This window comes from Salminus brasiliensis, chromosome 3, assembly GCF_030463535.1.
Source record: "Salminus brasiliensis chromosome 3, fSalBra1.hap2, whole genome shotgun sequence".
In the NCBI taxonomy this organism is placed as follows: domain Eukaryota; kingdom Metazoa; phylum Chordata; class Actinopteri; order Characiformes; family Bryconidae; genus Salminus; species Salminus brasiliensis.
In genome coordinates this window covers 44,327,363-44,346,412 of record NC_132880.1, presented here as the reverse complement: position 1 = coordinate 44,346,412, position 19,050 = coordinate 44,327,363, and the positions used below count along the sequence as shown (strand labels likewise).

General features: G+C 40.4%; 1 protein-coding gene across 1 annotated transcript; it reads left to right on the top strand.

Annotated features, from left to right (window-relative positions):
• Positions 1-275: 275 nt before the first annotated feature.
• flii (FLII actin remodeling protein) lies at positions 276-15,925 on the top strand. Its single transcript, XM_072676340.1, has 30 exons — positions 276-406; positions 1,296-1,406; positions 2,253-2,324; positions 2,411-2,491; positions 2,587-2,672; positions 2,797-2,958; positions 3,079-3,182; positions 3,302-3,477; positions 4,494-4,651; positions 4,754-4,838; positions 4,929-5,076; positions 5,283-5,416; positions 5,509-5,721; positions 7,198-7,377; positions 7,480-7,562; positions 8,055-8,129; positions 8,219-8,302; positions 8,395-8,566; positions 8,655-8,759; positions 9,194-9,385; positions 9,525-9,713; positions 10,123-10,262; positions 11,118-11,331; positions 11,553-11,707; positions 11,806-11,866; positions 12,450-12,578; positions 12,675-12,781; positions 12,863-12,968; positions 13,059-13,124; positions 13,813-15,925. The coding sequence occupies exons 1-30, from the start codon at positions 344-346 to the stop codon at positions 13,945-13,947; spliced, it is 3,786 nt and encodes a 1,261-aa protein (XP_072532441.1). The 5' UTR covers positions 276-343; the 3' UTR covers positions 13,948-15,925.
• Positions 15,926-19,050: the final 3,125 nt, after the last annotated feature.

The following is a 19,050-nucleotide window of genomic DNA, read 5'->3' as shown; positions in this document are numbered from 1 at the left end:
AAAATGACTGGCTGCTCACTGATGGAGCCAGCTCTTGACAGATGCCACTGTTGAGGAAGATAATAACCTCAGTGGTACTAATGTTGTGGCTGATCGGTGTATGGGGGCCTAATGGGTGGTCTAAGCTTCACCTGGACTTAAACCAAAGAAGAATGTGCTTTTAATCTCTCCTTCCCAGATAAGGCTCAGTGAAGTCTGTGGGCTGTGCCAAGTTAACTTAGGAGGGTGGGGTTGCTCACACACCGGCTGCTGTGGTCTCACACACACACACACACACACACACACACACACACACTTGCTCTCAGCCCGAAATAGAGGCTGGCTGCTACATCCTGAATTAGAAATGGCTGCAACCGGAGTTCTCCCCTTTATCAGGGGGGTAGACTTGAGTGGAAACGATTTTAAAGTAAGTGTAAAACTTAGCTATTATTAACTTAATTTATCAGAACAGAGTCTTTTTAAACTGTTGTTTAAAAGTGGAAACCCTGGACTGATGAATCGGGGGGAACCGCTAGCACTAGCTAACTCATTAGCCAGCAGTATGGCTATCTAGCTAGCTAGCTACAAGTCACTGGGCGTTAGCCAGTTAGCTATCTAGCTAGCTAGCTCACACCCAGCTTCTTGTCAGTGTTAGTTAGATAGCTAACTAGCTAGCTAACTCTAACAAAGAAGGGTGTATATTAAGCTAGATAGGCTGTTGGTCAAGCTTGTGTAGATCTGTGCAGTGTTTATGTTGTGTTAGCTAGCTAGCTATCTATCTAGCTACACTAGCAAGCTAGCTGCCTTATGTTGTAGCCAACGGTGGCTCTGCTTGTAGCTATAGGATAGCTAGCTTTCTAATTCTCCAAGCCCACAAAACACTGCCAGCTGTCAACACCCTCTTATCCCCTTATCCAGCTATAGCTACTAGTTAGATAGCTAGCTAGCACTAGCTAGCTAATGTTAGCTAACGTTAGACACTCAGCTGTCAAGCTGCTGTTGTTGACACATCAGCTAACGTTAGCTATCCTAGCTAGCTAGCTATCCTACCTCCATTTGTGCCAGTAATTATTCTCTGGTTTAAGCTGTCATTTGTTAATTGAGCTAAAAAAACAAAGGCTGTTAGACTTTGTGTCATGAAGCCATAAGTTTAAGGTTTTAGCCCTTTTTTCTTTTCTTTTAACGTTAGCTGGTATGTTGTGATCTGTTTCCATGCCAGTCTGAAGACACTCGTCCTCACCAGACATTTTGACTTGATGAGTAATAAGCAGGAGCTGTCAGCATGGTTGTCATCGTCTTTTGTCATTTTTCTCCAGGGGGGCTACTTCCCAGAACATGTCAAATCCATGACCAGCCTCCGATGGCTCAAACTCAACAGAACTGGGCTTTGCTATCTTCCAGAAGAGCTGTCCGCGCTCCAGAAGTTGGTGAGGGTTTCCTGAGTGTTTGTAGGCCTAGGTTGTGTCTTTCATGTGTGAATTTGTGATTCCTTGTGTGCAGAGGTGCCCTGTGTGCCCTGTGTGCCCTGTGTGCCCTGTGTGCCCTGTGTGCCCTGGCTCTCAGTCTGTCTCTGGCGCCGGCTCGCTTTCCTCGGTGTCGCTTCTTGTGGAGACTAGGACACTAAATTAAAATATCTACATACACAAACTGGACCCTCACTCACGACAATACACAACCATGGCTCGCGGAAAACACACTACGGACAATAACGAAAATATTTCTTCTTAACTCACACATACACTCACATACAGATAAATATGTACATATGTATACATATATATATATATATATATATATATATATATACACACAAACAGACACGCACTATTTCATCTGTGTATATATATTTGTATTTTTATCTTTTTGCTTTTATTTCTATATTTTCATATTTTATATTTTATTTTTTAACTTAAATGTAACTTATTCTATTTTTATTCTTTTATTTTATTTTTCTTTTGCACTTTTGCACTTTACTTCATTAAGTTAAGGTTTAGTTTAAAGGTTAAGTTTAAATGTAGATCTTTATTGTATAGCTTTGATGTGGGCAGACTGTCATAAAAGCATTTCACTGCAAGTTATACTGTGTATGACTATGTATGTGACAAATAAAATTTGATTTGATTTGATTTGATCACTGTTTGCTTCTGTAGGCCAAGTCTTAAAATTAAAATACAACAGAAACTCCACTGCAGAGCAGACTGCCCACCTCAAATCTAGCAAAGTAAAATGCCATCCATGTCCACTTACTTTTATCTTTTAATATTTGAAAACAGGAGCATTTGTCAGTAAGCCACAACAGTCTTACGACGCTACATGGAGAGCTGTCAAGCCTTCCGAACCTGAGGGTAAATTACACTGCAGTAATACAGAGCTTTTAGCTTGTGGTCCTGTATTCATGTGGTGCTTACATGTATTTTAATCCTGTGTTTAGGCAGTTGTGGCCAGAGCGAACAACCTTAAGAACTCTGGAGTTCCAGATGATATCTTTCAGCTGGACGACCTCTCAGTATTGGTATGTTTATTCTACTATTTGAAATCCTGCCCACCAAGATTTTCTAACTGATTTCACAATAAAATGAGAAGTGTAATACTACTGTCCTTCCCTAGGACCTGAGCTTCAACCAACTAAGTGAAATTCCAAGGGATTTGGAGAATTCCAGAAACATGTTGGTCCTTAATCTCAGCCATAACAGGTATACCTTTGTGCAGGTGTGGTCAGGAGGACGGTACATTGTTTTTAGTGATGGTGATCGATGTGTTCTGAGGATTTTGTTTGTCCGTGGTGTCTCATTTGTCTTGTTCTGTGCTCCTTTTCAGCATTGATAACATACCAAATCAGCTGTTCATTAACTTGACTGATCTGCTGTACCTGGACCTGGGTGACAATAAGCTGGATAGCCTTCCCCCTCAGATGAGACGTTTGGTTCATTTGCAGACCCTCATTCTCAACAATAATCCCCTCATGCATGCACAATTAAGGTAAATCTGACCTTCAACCTCTCTTGCAGTTAATGTAGTGTGTGATTCAGTTGATGACCTCATTGTTTTCTTAGTGACTGCTGAGGTCTGGACAAACGGTTGTATTCTGTGTCTGTACAGGCAGTTACCTGCGATGGTAGCCCTTCAAACTCTCCATTTAAGGAACACACAGCGGACTCAAAGCAACATGCCAACAAGTCTCGAAGGACTCACTAATCTCGCAGGTACTAGAAGCAAAGCCAATCTCCTGGGTACTCCCTGTGTGAAAGACGATAGATTTATTACCATTGGGTTGTGTTATCCCAGGACTGTGTGAGAGTTAATGATCATGTTATTCATACAGATGTGGATCTGTCCTGCAATGATCTCACTCGGGTGCCAGAATGCCTGTATTCTTTGGCCAGTTTAAAGCGCCTTAATCTGAGTAGCAACCAGATTTCAGAGCTGTCACTGTGCATAGACCAGTGGACCCAGCTGGAGACTCTAAATCTGTCCAGGAATCAGCTCACTTCCTTGCCAGTAAGTAATTACATGTAATGCTTTTCTTCACAAACAGAGACTGTGTTCTGTTGTCACTGACAACCCAGAGTTAGACTTTGTCGCTGTGTGAACGTCACCATGAAAACAGACTGGCCACCAAGCCTCCAGTAGTGAGAGTACTATGGGTGTATTGTATGACAGAAGGCTGCAAGCAGAGGTCTGCATGAGGCGGGTGTGTCCGCAGGTCAGTTTAATAGCTAGCGGGGGGAAAAAACAAAATATGTACCCTTATTAAGCACTAATAATTTTATTAAATCACATCGTCTAGATATCAGTATTAAACCACAATTTGGATTTTAATAATGTACACATGCTCATGTGTTCAGGGAACGACGTATGTTAAATCTGTAAATACATACGTAACACTACTGTGGCCGCATCCCAACTGTCACACATATTTACTGAGGCAACTACACCAATTACTGCTGGTTTAGTGGTGGCTAGTTTTGAAACATTGTGTGTTGGTGTGTGGTTTGGGACACAGCCCCGCTTAACAAAAGTGTCAGACAGACAACAGAAACGTGGGCAGGTCTGCATGGAGACTCAACCGTTTAGGGGAGAGGTGGATGGCATGACGATAGTGGGGCGAACAGGCAGGGTTGAAGACGTGCACGTGCACAACTTTGGTCCTGCATTTGGTCCGTATTCTGTTCCTACTTCAAATGAACCGCACCAGTGTTTATTTAGAAACAGACGAGACTCACCTGGTCAGCTGGTCTCAGCCCACTTGTTTGGTGTGCACCATAGTTGAAAAGGCCATGGTTACGCTTACTCCAATTAACTGCACCAACGGAGCAATCACGCCAGTGTCGTTTTAATCTGACCATAGCTCACAAGTATAAACACACGCTAAGGGCATCTCCATTTTCATCTTGCTTGAACTGACACTCAAATAACTGTGTATCCTGAGCCGACCCGTTCCCGAATGTGAGTCTAGAAATTTGGATCCAGCTGGTATTTCTCCCTTACTAACTGTCCAATTCATTGTTTTGCAGTCTGCCATTTGCAAGTTGTCCAAACTGAAGAAGCTGTATTTGAACTCGAACAAGCTTGATTTTGATGGCGTGCCGTCTGGTGTTGGGAAGCTGTCCAGCTTGGTGGAATTCATGGCAGCCAACAATAATTTGGAGCTGATTCCAGAGGGGCTCTGCAGGTGGGAACCTACGGTTTGTCAGTGGTGATTTGGAAATGTGATATTTAGTGTGATTTGATCTATCATTGTTGATTCCTTTGTGTTTTGTTTTTTTTTTTTTAGGTGTGGGAAATTGAAGAAGCTGGTCTTGAATAAAAACCGGCTGGTAACTTTACCAGAGGCTATCCATTTCCTCTCTGATTTAGAAGTAAGGTCAAAAACTGTGCTTGAACTTGAAGTTGGTTGCCATTTAAATGCTGAATTACAACGAGTGCTCATGTTCATATTTTAATCATAGGTTTTAGATGTTCGAGAGAATCCAAACCTGGTTATGCCCCCCAAGCCTGTGGACAGGGCAGCTGAGTGGTACAACATAGACTTCTCTTTGCAGAACCAGCTGCGATTAGCTGGAGCGTCACCAGCCACCGTGGCTGCAGCTGGTGGAGGTGGAGTAAACAGTGATTTGTTATTGTTATTGTAATGGCCTCCTGTTTCAGGGTTGTTGATATAATGCTCCTAATCTGTGTAGGACACTCGCTGTTACACATAAACAGACATAATGGCAGTATTCCAGTACTGTTGAAATTCTCTGGAAGGCTGCGTAAGTGTTGGCTTGTGTTAATAAAATGCCTGAACTCTGCTGTGTCTACAGGCAACAGTCCAAGAGATCCAATGGCCAGGAAGATGAGGTTAAGGCGAAGGAAGGATTCCTCACAGGATGACCAGGCTAAACAGGTGCTGAAAGGCATGTCTGATGTGGCCCAGGAAAAGAACAAGTCCATTGAGGTGAGAGAAGCGACTCAGTTGTTGTGTTGAATCTCACACACACGCATATACACACACACACACTTCAGGACTCTCTGCTTTTCCACTATCAGGAGAATGGCGATATGAAGTACTCTGACCTGAAGTCCAAGCGATGGGACAAGAACCTTGAGAAGCCTCCGCTCGACTATTCCGAGTTTTTCACGGAAGATGTGGGCCACATTCCTGGTGTCGCCGTGTGGCAGATAGAGAACTTTTTGCCTGTGCAGGTGGATGAGGCTTTCCAAGGGAAGTTCTACGAGGCAGACTGTTACATCATCCTGAAGGTTTGATTTCTGTTTATCTTCTGGTTCAGATTATGGCTCTGAATTACAGGTTTACCCCATTAGGCTACTAATTCAGTCACAGGTTTGTATGAATGCTTTGGAACATTTCTGGACAGACGGTTTTGCATGCATTTTTACTAGGGATGTGCATGAGTACTTGAGTATTCAGCTGATTGTTCTAGGTGCAAGCATTTGAATCCAGAAACCACGATTCAGGTTTGTTATTGGGAAGGTGGAGAAAATGCACAGGCACAATGGCAATTTTATGTTTTTAAAGAACAGTAAAATATCAGTTTTGCAGGTACACAAGTGCTGAGCGTAAGTTCTAGAGCGGTAACTTTAACTACTCTAGGTCATGTTAGCTTGGTTTGGAATATGTATTTCTCTCATGTTGGTACAGTATCCTACGTGCTGAACCCAAAAGACCTTCATATTAGCTTTCAGCACAGTCCTAGACCCAGGTTCCCAAGCACATCTTATTGTTAAGACCGTTTTAACTGGTAGGGTTAAGCTAATGTGACCGTTTACAAATCATCTTAGGCTAGGATGCTTTTGGGAAACCCAGCCCTGGTAAGTAGTGTTGGCTCTTATCACTACCTCTCCAAAAGCAAAGTCTCTGTTACTAATTTGACACAAATATTAGTTTTTATGTTCTTAACAGCAGTACAGGCACCTATTAAACTGACCCTAGAAAGCCAAACTTCCTCTGGCATAGTTAAATAATGTGGGTTCTTGTAATGAGGTACATGGAAGTGACAAAAATTAACCTCAGTTAACACTGGTGTGTCCTCCTTTAACAAAAAAATCAAATGTTACCAAAATAAAGCTGGAAAATGAACCAATTCCAAAATCTGTCAAATCCCTGTACTGTTGAATAAAGTCTTGACTTGTTATATTTATGCCCCCCAAAAATAAACAGAAACCCAACCCATTAGTGAAAGCCCTATTAAGGGCATGGCTAAAAGCTAACCAAGTACAATCTCTGTAGCTTACCAAGAGCACATAGTACTCAATGGATGAGGGGACAGTAACACCTATCCAAAAAGAGTAATTACAGTGTTTAACATTTAGAGTGTTAAAACTGTGCTCTAATCTGTGGATTCAGCCAGCTTTCACTGGTGTTTTGTTGTTTGTTTCTTTGTTTGTTTTCTTTCCCTTCCCACGAGCCCTCAGTAAAAGGAAAATCAGCCTGTTTGATTCTGAGGCAGAATAAATTATAAATTATACATTTTAATAGGCTTGTTAAAGGAGCATTTTCACCTCAGCCAAATTCACATACTGTTTATAACATACAATACAGTATTGCTATTTTAATTTTGCTGAAAGTCTATTTTTAGTTTATTTGTGTGTTGTTTGTTTTTTGGTAACAAATTACATGTTTAAGTCTTGTTGTTCCCTGACTATGAACCTTTAGTCCCAATCCACATCCCTAATAAACATGTCTACTCCTTGTTTTTTTCTCTTGTCCTTTTTCAGACGTTTCTAGATGACAACGGAGCCTTGAACTGGAAGATCTTTTACTGGATCGGTCAGGAAGCCACCTTGGATAAGAAAGCAGGCTCTGCTATCCATGCTGTCAATCTTCGCAATTATCTGGGTGCTGAATGTAGGACTATCAGAGAGGAAATGGGAGATGAAAGTGATGAATTTAGTGCAGTAAGTGGATCATCCACTCATTAAAACCACACTGAAAACCATATTTAATAAAAAGCCCTCCTTAGTTGTTTGACTGCTTCAACCTGCTCTGTGTTACTTCAGGTATTTGACAATGAAATATCCTACATCGAAGGTGGAAGTGCCAGTGGATTCTATACTGTAGAAGATACACAATACTCGACCAGGTAAGGAACCTCAACAACAGGAACTATTAGCTAGTGTGGGTTATCTAACCCTGGGACTATTTGATTGGATTTTTATTGTTTTAATATTGTATAAAAGGGCTCTTTTTACATTTTAGCATTTTTTTAAAAAAAGCTTTCCAAATGTAAATGCTGTGGGTTTCCATTTTTTAATTTATTTATTTTAAATTACAGATTTAGCAATTTATTATCTTTTCCATGATGAATTCTAGATGTTTTAATAGTTTATTAAATATCAAATTCACATAGTGTTTGTTTTGTGTAGGAATTGTTAAATTATTAATATATATTTAAAATATATTAAATATCAGCACAATATTTCAATAGTTTTTTCCTAATTAGCTCATTAGCCTTTCAGCTGATTCTTAGTTTCTGTAGAGTCTGACAGACTAATTTATTACTAATTTCTTTAATTTATCACACTAATAATTTAACCTATTTGTTTGTTGTTTGTTTTATAATTTCAATGGGTAGACTTTACCGTGTGTATGGGAAGAAGAACATCAGATTGGAATCTGTACCTCTGAAGGCAGCTTCCCTTGATCCACGGTGAGTCCAAGGTCACCTGTAATCTGCCTGACCCATAACAATATGAGTAATGTCATGGATTCAAAATGCCATTTTCACTCTCTTATCAGATTTGTGTTCTTACTGGATACTGGTCTTGAAATCTACGTATGGAGGGGAGCCAATGCCACACTAAGCAGTACTACAAAAGCCAGGTATTGTGCAAGATTTGAACCTGTTGAAGAAGAAGTTTGTACTACTTCTTGTGATTCAGTTTAACCTGTAATGCTACTGATCCTACTGACAGGCTGTTTGCAGAGAAGATAAACAAGAATGAGAGGAAGGGCAAAGCAGAGATCACTTCACTGATGCAGAATCAGGAACCTCCAGAATTTTGGGAAGTTCTTGGGGGACAGCCTGAGGAAATCAAGAAACACGTTCCTGATGACTTTTCTCCAGTTCGACCTAAACTCTACAAGGCCAGGGCCTAATGTTTTTTCTTTTTTTAACCTCTTTATAGTTAGGTTTTTAAATAAAAACTAACATTTTATGTTATGTTGGTTGTAGGTTGGACTGGGCCTGGGATATCTTGAACTCCCCCAGATCAACTACAAGCTTTCAGTTGAGCACAAGGACAAGATTAAACTAGATGTGCTCCCAGAGCTCAGACTGGTATGTGAAATTTTCAGCACAATTATTGGCAGCTATGATCACTTGTTTTATACCACATTTATGCCTGGTCACTTCAAATGAGTAGTCTTTTAGCCACATGCCAAAAGTCAAATGTGTCTCAGATTAGATGAAACTGAACTGATGAACTGAAATCCAGTTGCTGTGTTGGACGGAATATGCAATTATTGCTGGGGTTTTGGTTGTACTGGGAGGGGTTTTGGTTGCTGGACAGATGCGTTTACGCTGATATAATATGTAGCTTAGATCTTTCTCAGACCATCTCCTGAAGCGTTTTAAGTGATCAGCTTTATATCTGTTTTAAATGCGTCTTGGGTGCGTTTACATTTTTGTGTGGCTTGGTCTTATCCTGAAACTGACAGATCCAGTGACCATCCATTTAATGTACTACTCATAGTAATGTCATGCATTTGCAGATCCAAAGCCTTCTGGACACTAAAGGTGTGTATTTACTGGACTGCTGGTCTGAAGTCTTCATTTGGATTGGACGCAAGTCCCCTCGTCTTGTAAGAGCAGCGGCCCTGAAATTGGGTCAGGAGCTGTGTGGCATGCTCCATCGACCAAAACATGCTGTGGTCATCCGAAACCTTGAAGGCACAGAATGCCAGGTTGGTGCACTTCCTGTTGGTCTATTTTGTTCTTCTATTGTTTGTTATTACGAGAGTTCTGTGTTTCTTCCCTTTGACTCCGTCGTGGACTGTAGACTAGAGTTGTTAACCTTATCATACCTCCATATTTTCTCAATAGGTCTTTAAAGCCAAGTTCAAGAACTGGGACGACGTGTTAAGAGTGGACTACACTCGAAATGCAGAGAGTGTGAAGCAGGCTGATGGCCTGTCTGGAAAGGTGAAAAAGGACGCTGAGAAGAAGGACCAGATGAAGGCAGACCTGACTGCTCTGTTCCTGCCCAGGCAGCCGCCCATGCCCCTGTCGGAGGTGATCTTACATAACAGCGCCCTTATAATAAGCTTGTTCATAACTCCTTTCATGAAGTTGATTACGTTTCACGTGGGCTCGTAGATGATAATTGATTGTCTCAAATGTACTCATGCTTAGGAAGGATTATAAATCCTTAATGCAGTATCTTTTAGAAAGCAAACACACTGACAAGGTCAATCTTTCTACATTTTTTGTGTGTGTGTGTATGCGTATGTATATAATTATGGCAGCTGGTCTTATAGTTACAGCGTAGAAAGACTGACCTTGTCAGAGTGTGTGTGTGTTCCCTTAATGTTCAGAAGGAGTTGATAAAGCAGTATTTGGACAGACTGATTGAGGTGGTTTAAAGAGTGTGAGTTAAACATATTTACTGCATGAGTTAAGCCTCACCATAACCTTTCTACAGGCTGAGCAGATGATGGAGGAATGGAATGAGGATCTGGATGGAATGGAGGGATTTGTATTGGAAGGGAAGAAGTTTGCCCGACTGCCGGAGGAAGAGTTTGGACACTTCCACACACAGGACTGCTATGTGTTCCTTTGCAGGCAAGTTAAACTTTGATATTTTGGGTCTTTCTTTATCATTTGTTTCTCTTTCATTTTCCTCTTTATTAATGTTATACTTGATAAAAACAGTAGTCTGAAAGTATGCTGACCTCACGTTGCTGTGATACTGTTAGTGTATTTAACAATTGAGGCCAAAATCTGCCCAAAAAATGTTTGACCAATATTCTGCTTGTGATCCTCATATCTCTGGATCTAAATATCAATTATCACATATGATAAATGTAAGTGGTTTTCTCATAGCACACTGTATGGACAAAACTATTGGGACATCTGCTCATTCATGATTTCTTTTGAAATCAAGAAAATTAAAAAGAAGTTGATCCTGCTTTTGCTGGAGTAACTGTCTCTACTGTTCAGGGAGAGACTTTCTACTAGATTTTGGATTGCATTACTGTGAGGATTTGATTGCATTCAACAACAAGAGCGTTAGTGGGGTCATGGTGTTGGATCATCACCGTCCCATCTCATCCCTAACTCCTCGACTCATCCCAAAGTTTTGGATGGAACGCCATCGTTCCAGAGAGCTGAGTTTCACTGCTTTACAGCTCCGTGCTGGGGGGCTTTATACCCCTCTTGCCCATGCCTGGCCAATAGATTTATCTGCTCCAGAGGGGGCTGTTCTATTGGCAGTATTCTCTACTGTCAGCAGTGGGTTCAACTTAAAGTAGCTGAAGGGGTGTCCACAAACATTTAAGCATATAGTTTACGGTTTGCATGTGCATTGGTCCTAACACAGCCCTGAAAACATAATTAATAGGTTATTTAAAACTCATTTGATGTGGTGACATTTTAATGTTGTCACTGACATATCGTTGTCTGTGCAATGCTCTGCAGGTACTGGGTGCCGGTGGAGTATGAGGAGGACAAAGGGAAGGAGAAGGAGAAGGAGAAGGCTGAGGAAGAAGAGGATGAGGACAAGCAGCCTGAAGAGGACTTCCAGTGTGTGGTTTACTTCTGGCAAGGTCGTGAGGCCTCCAACATGGGATGGCTTACATTCACATTTAGCTTGCAGAAGAAGTTTGAGAGCCTCTTTCCTGGCAAACTGGAGGTATGCTTTATTTGTTGCATTGGGAAGTTGTTGAGACATTCTGTTGTGCAAAAGAAAATACCTGGAGATTTTCTCAGTAATTATTTTTGTTTGTATTTATTTGTACTTATTTGGTGCTTAGTGCTTAATGCTTAAGAGCTATATAAATAATAGAGATTTTAGATAAAGTAAAATATATAAAACTATATGTTTATATATTTTTTGTGATGCACATATCTCAGGTTGTGAGGATGACTCAGCAGCAGGAGAACCTCAAGTTCTTGTCACACTTCAAGAGGAAGTTCATTATCCACAAAGGGAAGAGGAAGCTTAAAGTGGACAATGTGCAGCCTAGTCTGTACCATATCAGAACAAATGGCAGTGCGCTCTGCACCAGGTAACTATATTACATACATATGGCAAGATGGTTTTTAATGCCACATATTAAGGCTCTATTTCAATGTAGAAGAGTTAACACCTTTCTTCTTTCTGTAGAACCATCCAGATTCCCACAGATTCCAGTAATCTGAACTCTGAGTTCTGCTTCATTCTGAAGGTAATGCTCTGGGTATTTGTTCTAGAGACTGTGAAGATATAGCTCCTAGCCATAATCAGGCTTTGCTAAACCCATTATTATGTATCATAAGTCTGTGAAAGCCTTGTATTTCTAAATAGCAACTTTTCAGGAATAGATATATAAGTATAAAAAAATGGATAAAAAGAAAAAACTCTAAATGGTAGTCAGTGTAAAATAGCAGTTGTATTGGTCCATTCATCATAAAATGTAAAGAACTGCCTGATTCACATTATGTCAAAAGGTAAAAAAGAGTAAAACTGAGATACAGGTGTATCTGTGTTACCGTGACTATCTAGAAACCTAATTCCTCTAAAAGTCAGCTTTGTCTAGCTTTTGTTTTGACTGTTTTGACTGTTTCTAAAGGTAAATCTAAAAAATACTTCTTCTTTTTTTATAAGGACTTATCCTATGGCAACACAACACGAAACCCTTTGTGTTTTAGATGATGTCGTTTAACTGCTGCCTCTGACTCCTGATTGAGGCTTATTAGCACTAAAAAAAACTTTCCACCAGCCAGTTGTACGTCTGTTAATGGATGTTTTGTTATTTATTTTCTCTCTAGGTGCCATTTGAGAGTACAGACAATCAGGGAATAGTGTACACCTGGGTTGGCAGAGCTGCTGATCCAGATGAAGCTAAACTGGCAGAGGACATTATGAACTCTATGTTTGATGATACCTACAGCAAGCAGGTACATGTCAGAACCATTAATCTGGAGAAAGGCCTTATGCAAGCAGGTCTTGAAATGTTTGGAAAGCAATATTCTTTTTTTTTTAAATCTTTACAGGTGATAAATGAGGGAGAGGAACCAGAAAACTTCTTTTGGGTTGGCATCGGCTCACAGAAACCGTATGATGAAGATGCAGAGTACATGAAATACGCCAGGCTTTTCAGGTTGGGACTGGAATTAAATTGTGTAACCTGGTTATATTAACTGTCTGCTTTAAACTGAACTGATATAATTTTCTTGTTCAGGTGCTCCAACGAGAAGGGCTACTTTTCAGTGTCTGAGAAATGTTCCGACTTCTGCCAGGATGATTTGGCTGATGACGACATCATGCTCCTGGACAATGGCAAAGAAGTAAAGATGCATACTTATTTAACACAGACAATCTTTGATGAAAGGCACTTAGACTTGGTTGGTACTTGATGGCTTGTGTTTGTTGCACAGGTATACATGTGGGTTGGCACTCAGACAAGTCAAGTGGAGATCAAACTGAGTCTGAAGGCTTGTCAGGTGAGACTGAATAACACCTTTACTTTACTCATAGGCCTCTCTTCCACTATGGGGGCGAACTTATCGTTTGGTGGCTTTTCCACGTGGACAAGGTTTGACACAGAGCACATACACTAAACTAGGCCGAGCCCGGTTTTCTCAGGGAATCGTACTTTGGGCCACAGAACAGTTCAGTGGGAGGGCTAAATCATGTAGGTATCTGCTGACTGGCTCCACATTCACATCACATTTGTGTTGCAAAGTACTGGGTCTTCTATTCCCAGCACAGAAAATTGTGGAGTCCTTAGTGATTTCCTGAGTGTCCATTGGTCAGTTTCACACAGAATATAGACAGATGCACAAGCCCACCAATTACAGGAGCGGATGATACACAAATCCACTAGTGAGGCAGCAGATGAGTTTCTCAGCCCTTCTTCATAGTCTCATAACTCCGGAAGTGAGTCACGTATTATCTCACAATAAGATGCAGTCGAAAGAGTACACACTACAGATTCAGGAAAAGTTTGAACCATAATATAACCTTTTTATTATTACAAAGATATTGATAGAAACATTGAGAAACATCAAATTTGACCAGCTGGAACATTTTGCGACCCTAGAGGTTTAATGTTTGCAGAGTTTAGCTCATTAACAAAAATGCACCACTGTATGTTGCATTAATGAGATTTTTTCTGTTTCCTGATGTCAGGTCTACATTCAGCACATGAGGTCCAAGGATGCAGAAAATCCGAGGAAGCTGCGCCTGGTGCGCAAAGGAAACGAACCTCATTGCTTCACTCGCTGTTTCCACGCCTGGAGCACCTTCAGGACAGCCCCTGCATAGACCATTCAGCTACGGCACAGATATATATACGGCACAGTCTGTATATACAATAGAGCATCACTACCCAGATACTCTACGATATCCTTGAGAAGCCGTCTGTTCCTTATGTGCACTGCTATTATAGTAACACTTTCTCTGAGAAACAAAATCTCGTATATATTTAAATGTTTACCTGTTTCAGCGGTTGTTCAGTTATATATTTATGTGTAAGGCTAAAAGAAGAGGAAGACTTCTAGAAATTACACTGAACCTAGGTAAGCGTTACCTCACGAAATAGACGTTGCTGTATTCTTTGAGGGATGAGGAAAAGCGAAACATATCAGAGGGAGAGTATATTGCGAGTTGGCTGAATTTGAATCACATGGCAGGACGTGTACTACACAGCAGGGTTCAGGCATTAGCTTTTATTTTACGGCCAACATGAATTGAACACCTGAGCAGGTTCGCTCAGATGGATGCTGCATTAAGTTGAACCCAAAGTTAGTTTGTTAACCCATTAATTCTGTGTAACTGTGTCATGTGAGACAAATGTTCTCTGATCGAGTTAGCATATCTCTTTGTGTTTGTTTTTATTGGAATGCAGAAACCAAGGGGACTTTGCACACTTTCATACTTTCACACTTATTATTGTTTGAGCTCGTTATGTATCATGGTTTGAAATAATGCATTTATCATTGAACTCTGCACATCTACAGTAAAAGCAGAGACGTGATTACTGCCTGTCATGTCTGCCACTTAAAAGCACAAGCTGAGCTTGGTTTTATTAAATATACACACATACTGTACACATACAGTGCTGTGCAGAAGATTTAGGCACCTAAGTTCATTATTTAAAAGCATTTCTCTCAGCAAGAACAGAGTTTTTACTTTAGCAACTCTTTAGATCTCATCAGAACAGATACTGGTAAACATTAATCCAGTAAAAAGGAGCAAGAGCTTCTCATTCTGAAGAAAGTAGGTTTCTCCTGGACGCTCTCCAGTTCAGCCAGCACAGCGTAGATGTGCTCAATTCCATCATTATCATCCACAGCAACTCACCTGATTTACCAAACCAGATGTTGGAGAGCTCTAAATAATACTAGACTCCATGAGGAGAATTTTGGAGATGTTCTAATGATGAACGCAATGATGGAGAACCACCACCACTTTCTGTAGGAATGTATTTAGTATTTATAATAGTATATTAGTGTTTTACTGAGAAAATAAACATTTACTGCCCAGATAAGCAGCTTTTTCAAGTCAAATTTTTTTTATAGGTGCCCTAAGCTTTTGCTCAGTACTGTATGTATAAATAATCTCCAGAAATAGCTGGTGCCATAGACAGCACACTGCAAGTTTATTTTTCCTTTTAAACGCATGCATGCGCTGTCCATTACCAATCTCTGTCTCTTCTGCTGCTTAATGTTTCACTATTGGGAAAGTGACCAGCACTTCATACCTAACCTGGGATGTTTTAGGAGAAATGCTGAAATCATATGAAATCATCAAATCATATGATCTCTATTTCTGTTCCCTTACTGTTCGCTGTCCTTCAACTGCCCAGCACATGTGGTGTTGCAAAAAAAATTATATATAAAAATATTTTGAGGAATGTGCCTAAAACGGGTGTGTAGTGGCAGTACGCTGTAGACCCTCATGGCTAATAAGCAGTCATGGTCCTTTTTATGGATCACTTGAACTATTTGAATGTTGAGGGAAATACATGCATAACAAAGGATGATTAAAAAGAGTCAGTTTTCTTTTATCATATTTCAGATCTCCTGCCATCATCACAAAGGGACTGAGAGAGGCAAACGTGTATATTTACATTCGGCAGCTTAACTGCCCTATTTTTGTCTAGCAGTTTTTCGAGATCACCGCAGCTTATTTGTGTCCATAAAGGTGTTTGTATGTGTACAAATATTTTCTGCCTCTAAAGCCACCTACAGATGCTCTATTTATGTATTTTGTATGAAAATAAAAGTTCCATCACAACTCAGTTTTACTGACTTTTTACTGAGAACTATTGACCAGACAAGACACCCATATTCATTGTTAGTGTTGGACACAGATGGAATTTGGCCTCTGCCTTTAACCCCTCTGCGCCGTCAACACACTCACACACACACACACACACACACACACACACACACACACACACAGACACACAGTACAACTCAGCATTAACTGATCACATTACCTGATACTGTTTAAAAATGTCTGACGAATCATTACTAATCACTGCTGTCTAATATGTTGTACAATTTTATTATTTTTTATACAATTATACACATTTCAACATGTCAGATCAATTCATTAATTAATTCATTAATAAAGAAATACAATTCCCCATGTATTTAAAAAGTATTTCTACTGATCCATGTCTCTATAGCAAATATCACTCCACTATTCTGTTTTTTTAATGTGCACAATTCTCTTTTTGTGCACATTAAAAAGTTTTGTAGAAACTGTAGTGTGTTTTAAAGCTATGTATAGATGAATGCATATATAGTATAAAATATAATATACTATATCGTTGCTGTCCAGTGCAAACCATGCATCTCCATATTTGTCTGTATTTAGTTTTCTCCAGGTTTGATCCTTGTAGATGCTTCTGTACACAGTGTAACTAATTCTGAATGAATGGACCAGTAGAAACGTTCCTTACTTACTTTCACATTACTGTACATGTATGGTATTTAATAGCCAAAGAAAAAGCAAAAAAACACCTGACTGCAATGGAAGGCACCTAGACGAATGTAAATAAGTTTTTTTTACATACCTGAAAGTTTACTTTTCTTTAATTTTAAACTTATTAATAAAACCCCTCAGGTCTCCATTCTGAAAAAAGACAGTATACTATAATAATAACTTTAATAATTAAAAAATTTAAAGAAAAATAATGAAAAAACATTAAGCAGTCAGATTTGCCTTTTCTACCTACACTTTGGATTCTACTAACATGGTTGCCTGAATGTAACTTAAACAATAAATATTTAATTGTGGTTTCACTCTTCTTTCAATTGAACATTCAAAAGTAAGAGTGTTCGCCCTTCACCAGTCTTCACTATATTCCTATTCACCGTCTTTTTCCATGTTACAGGACTGGAAATAGTCTAATTTTTTAAGGGTTTTACTATAAATTAAACACATATTTCACTTTAATTATTATTAATTGGCAACAATTTAATATACACTTAAGAAATTAAGGTGTTAAAAGTTTTGGTGCATTTGAAGCACCTTTATGTTGATTTGTTTTATTTTATTTTATTTTTTTCATGTTGTGTCCCTCCAGGGTCAGTGGTGGCTCAGCAGGTAGAGCACCAGGCTATTGATGACAAGCTGCCACTGTATGGCTCTTGAACAAGGCCCTTCACCCTCTCTGCTCCCTTGGGTGCCACAGCAATGGCTGCCCACTGCTCCAGGCATGTGTGTGAGTGTGTGTGTGTGAGTGTGTGTGTAAGTATGAGTGTGTGAGTGTGTAAGTGTGTGTGAGAGTGTGTGTGTGTGTGAGTATGCGAGTGTGTGAGTGTGTGTAAGTATGAGTATGTGAGTGTGTGTGAGTGTGTGTGTAAGTATGTGAGTGTGTGTGTGTGAGTGTGTGTGAGTGTGTGTGTAAGTATGAGTATGTGAGTGTGTAAGTGTGTGTGAGAGTGTGTGTGTGTGTGAGTATGCGAGTGTGTGAGTGTGTGTAAGTATGAGTATGTGAGTGTGTGTGAGTGTGTGTGTAAGTATGTGAGTGTGTGAGTGTGTGTGTAAGTATGAGTGTGTGAGTGTGTGTGTGTGAGTGTGAGTATGTGAGTGTGTGCTCACTGTGAGTGTGTGAGTGTGTGTTTAAGTATGAGTGTGTGAGTGTGTGTGTGTATGAGTGTGTGTGTGTGTGTCTAAGTATGAGTATGTGAGTGTGTTTAAGTGTGAGTGTGAGTGTGTGTGTGTGTGTGTAAGTATGAGTGTGTGTGTGTGTGTCCAAGTATGAGTATGTGAGTGTGTGTGTGCGTGTGTGTAAGTATGAGTGTGTGTGTGTGTGTGTAAGTATGAGTATGTGAGTGTGTGTGTAAGTATGAGTATGTGAGTGTGTGTGTTTGTGTGTGTGAGTGTGCTCACTGTGAGTGTGTGCTCACTGTGAGTGTGTGAGTGTGAGTGTGTGTGTGTGTGTGAGTATGTGAGTGTGTGTGTGTGCTCACTGTGAGTGTGAGTGTGAGTGTGTGTGTAAGTGTGAGTGTGTGTGTGTGTGTGTGTGAGTATGTGAGTGTGTGTGTGTGCTCACTGAGTGTGAGTGTGTGTGTGTGTGAGTATGTGAGTGTGAGTGTGTGTGTGTGTGTGCTCACTGTGAGTGTGAGTGTGCTCACTGTGAGTGTGAGTGTGTGTGTAAGTGTGAGTGTGTGTGAGTATGTGAGTGTGTGTGTGTGCTCACTGAGTGTGTGTGTGTGTGTGTGTGTGCTCACTGTGAGTGTGAGTGTGTGTGTGTGTGTGAGTATGTGAGTGTGTGTGTGTGTGCTCACTGTGAGTGTGAGTGTGCTCACTGTGAGTGTGAGTGTGTGTGTGTGTGCTCACTGAGTGTGAGTGTGTGTGTAAGTGTGAGTGTGTGTGTGTGTGTGCTCACTGTGAGTGTGAGTGTGTGTGTAAGTGTGAGTGTGTGTGTGTGAGTGTGAGTGTGTGTGTGTGTGCTCACTGTGAGTGTAAGTGTGAGTGTGTGTGTGTGAGTATGTGTGTGTGTGTGTGTGCTCACTGTGAGTGTAAGTGTGAGTGTGTGTGTGTGTGCTCACTGTGAGTGTGTGTGAGTGTGTGTGTGTGTGTGTGCTCACTGTGAGTGTAAGTGTGTGTGTGTGTGTGTGTGTGTGAGTGTGAGTGTGTGTGTAAGTATGTGTAAGTATGAGTGTGTGTGTGTGTGTGTGTGTGTGAGTATGTGAGTGTGTGCTCACTGTGAGTGTGTGTGTAAGTGTGAGTGTGTGTGTGCTCACTGTGAGTGTGTGTGTGTGTGTGTGTGTGTGTAAGTATGTGTGTGTGTGTGTGTGTGTGTGTGTAAGTATGTGTGTGTGTGTGTGTGTGTGTGTGTGTGTGTGTGTGTGTGTGTGAGGTAAGTTCACTTTGAACTTTGTTCTATTTTTTTTTTTTTTTTGTTTG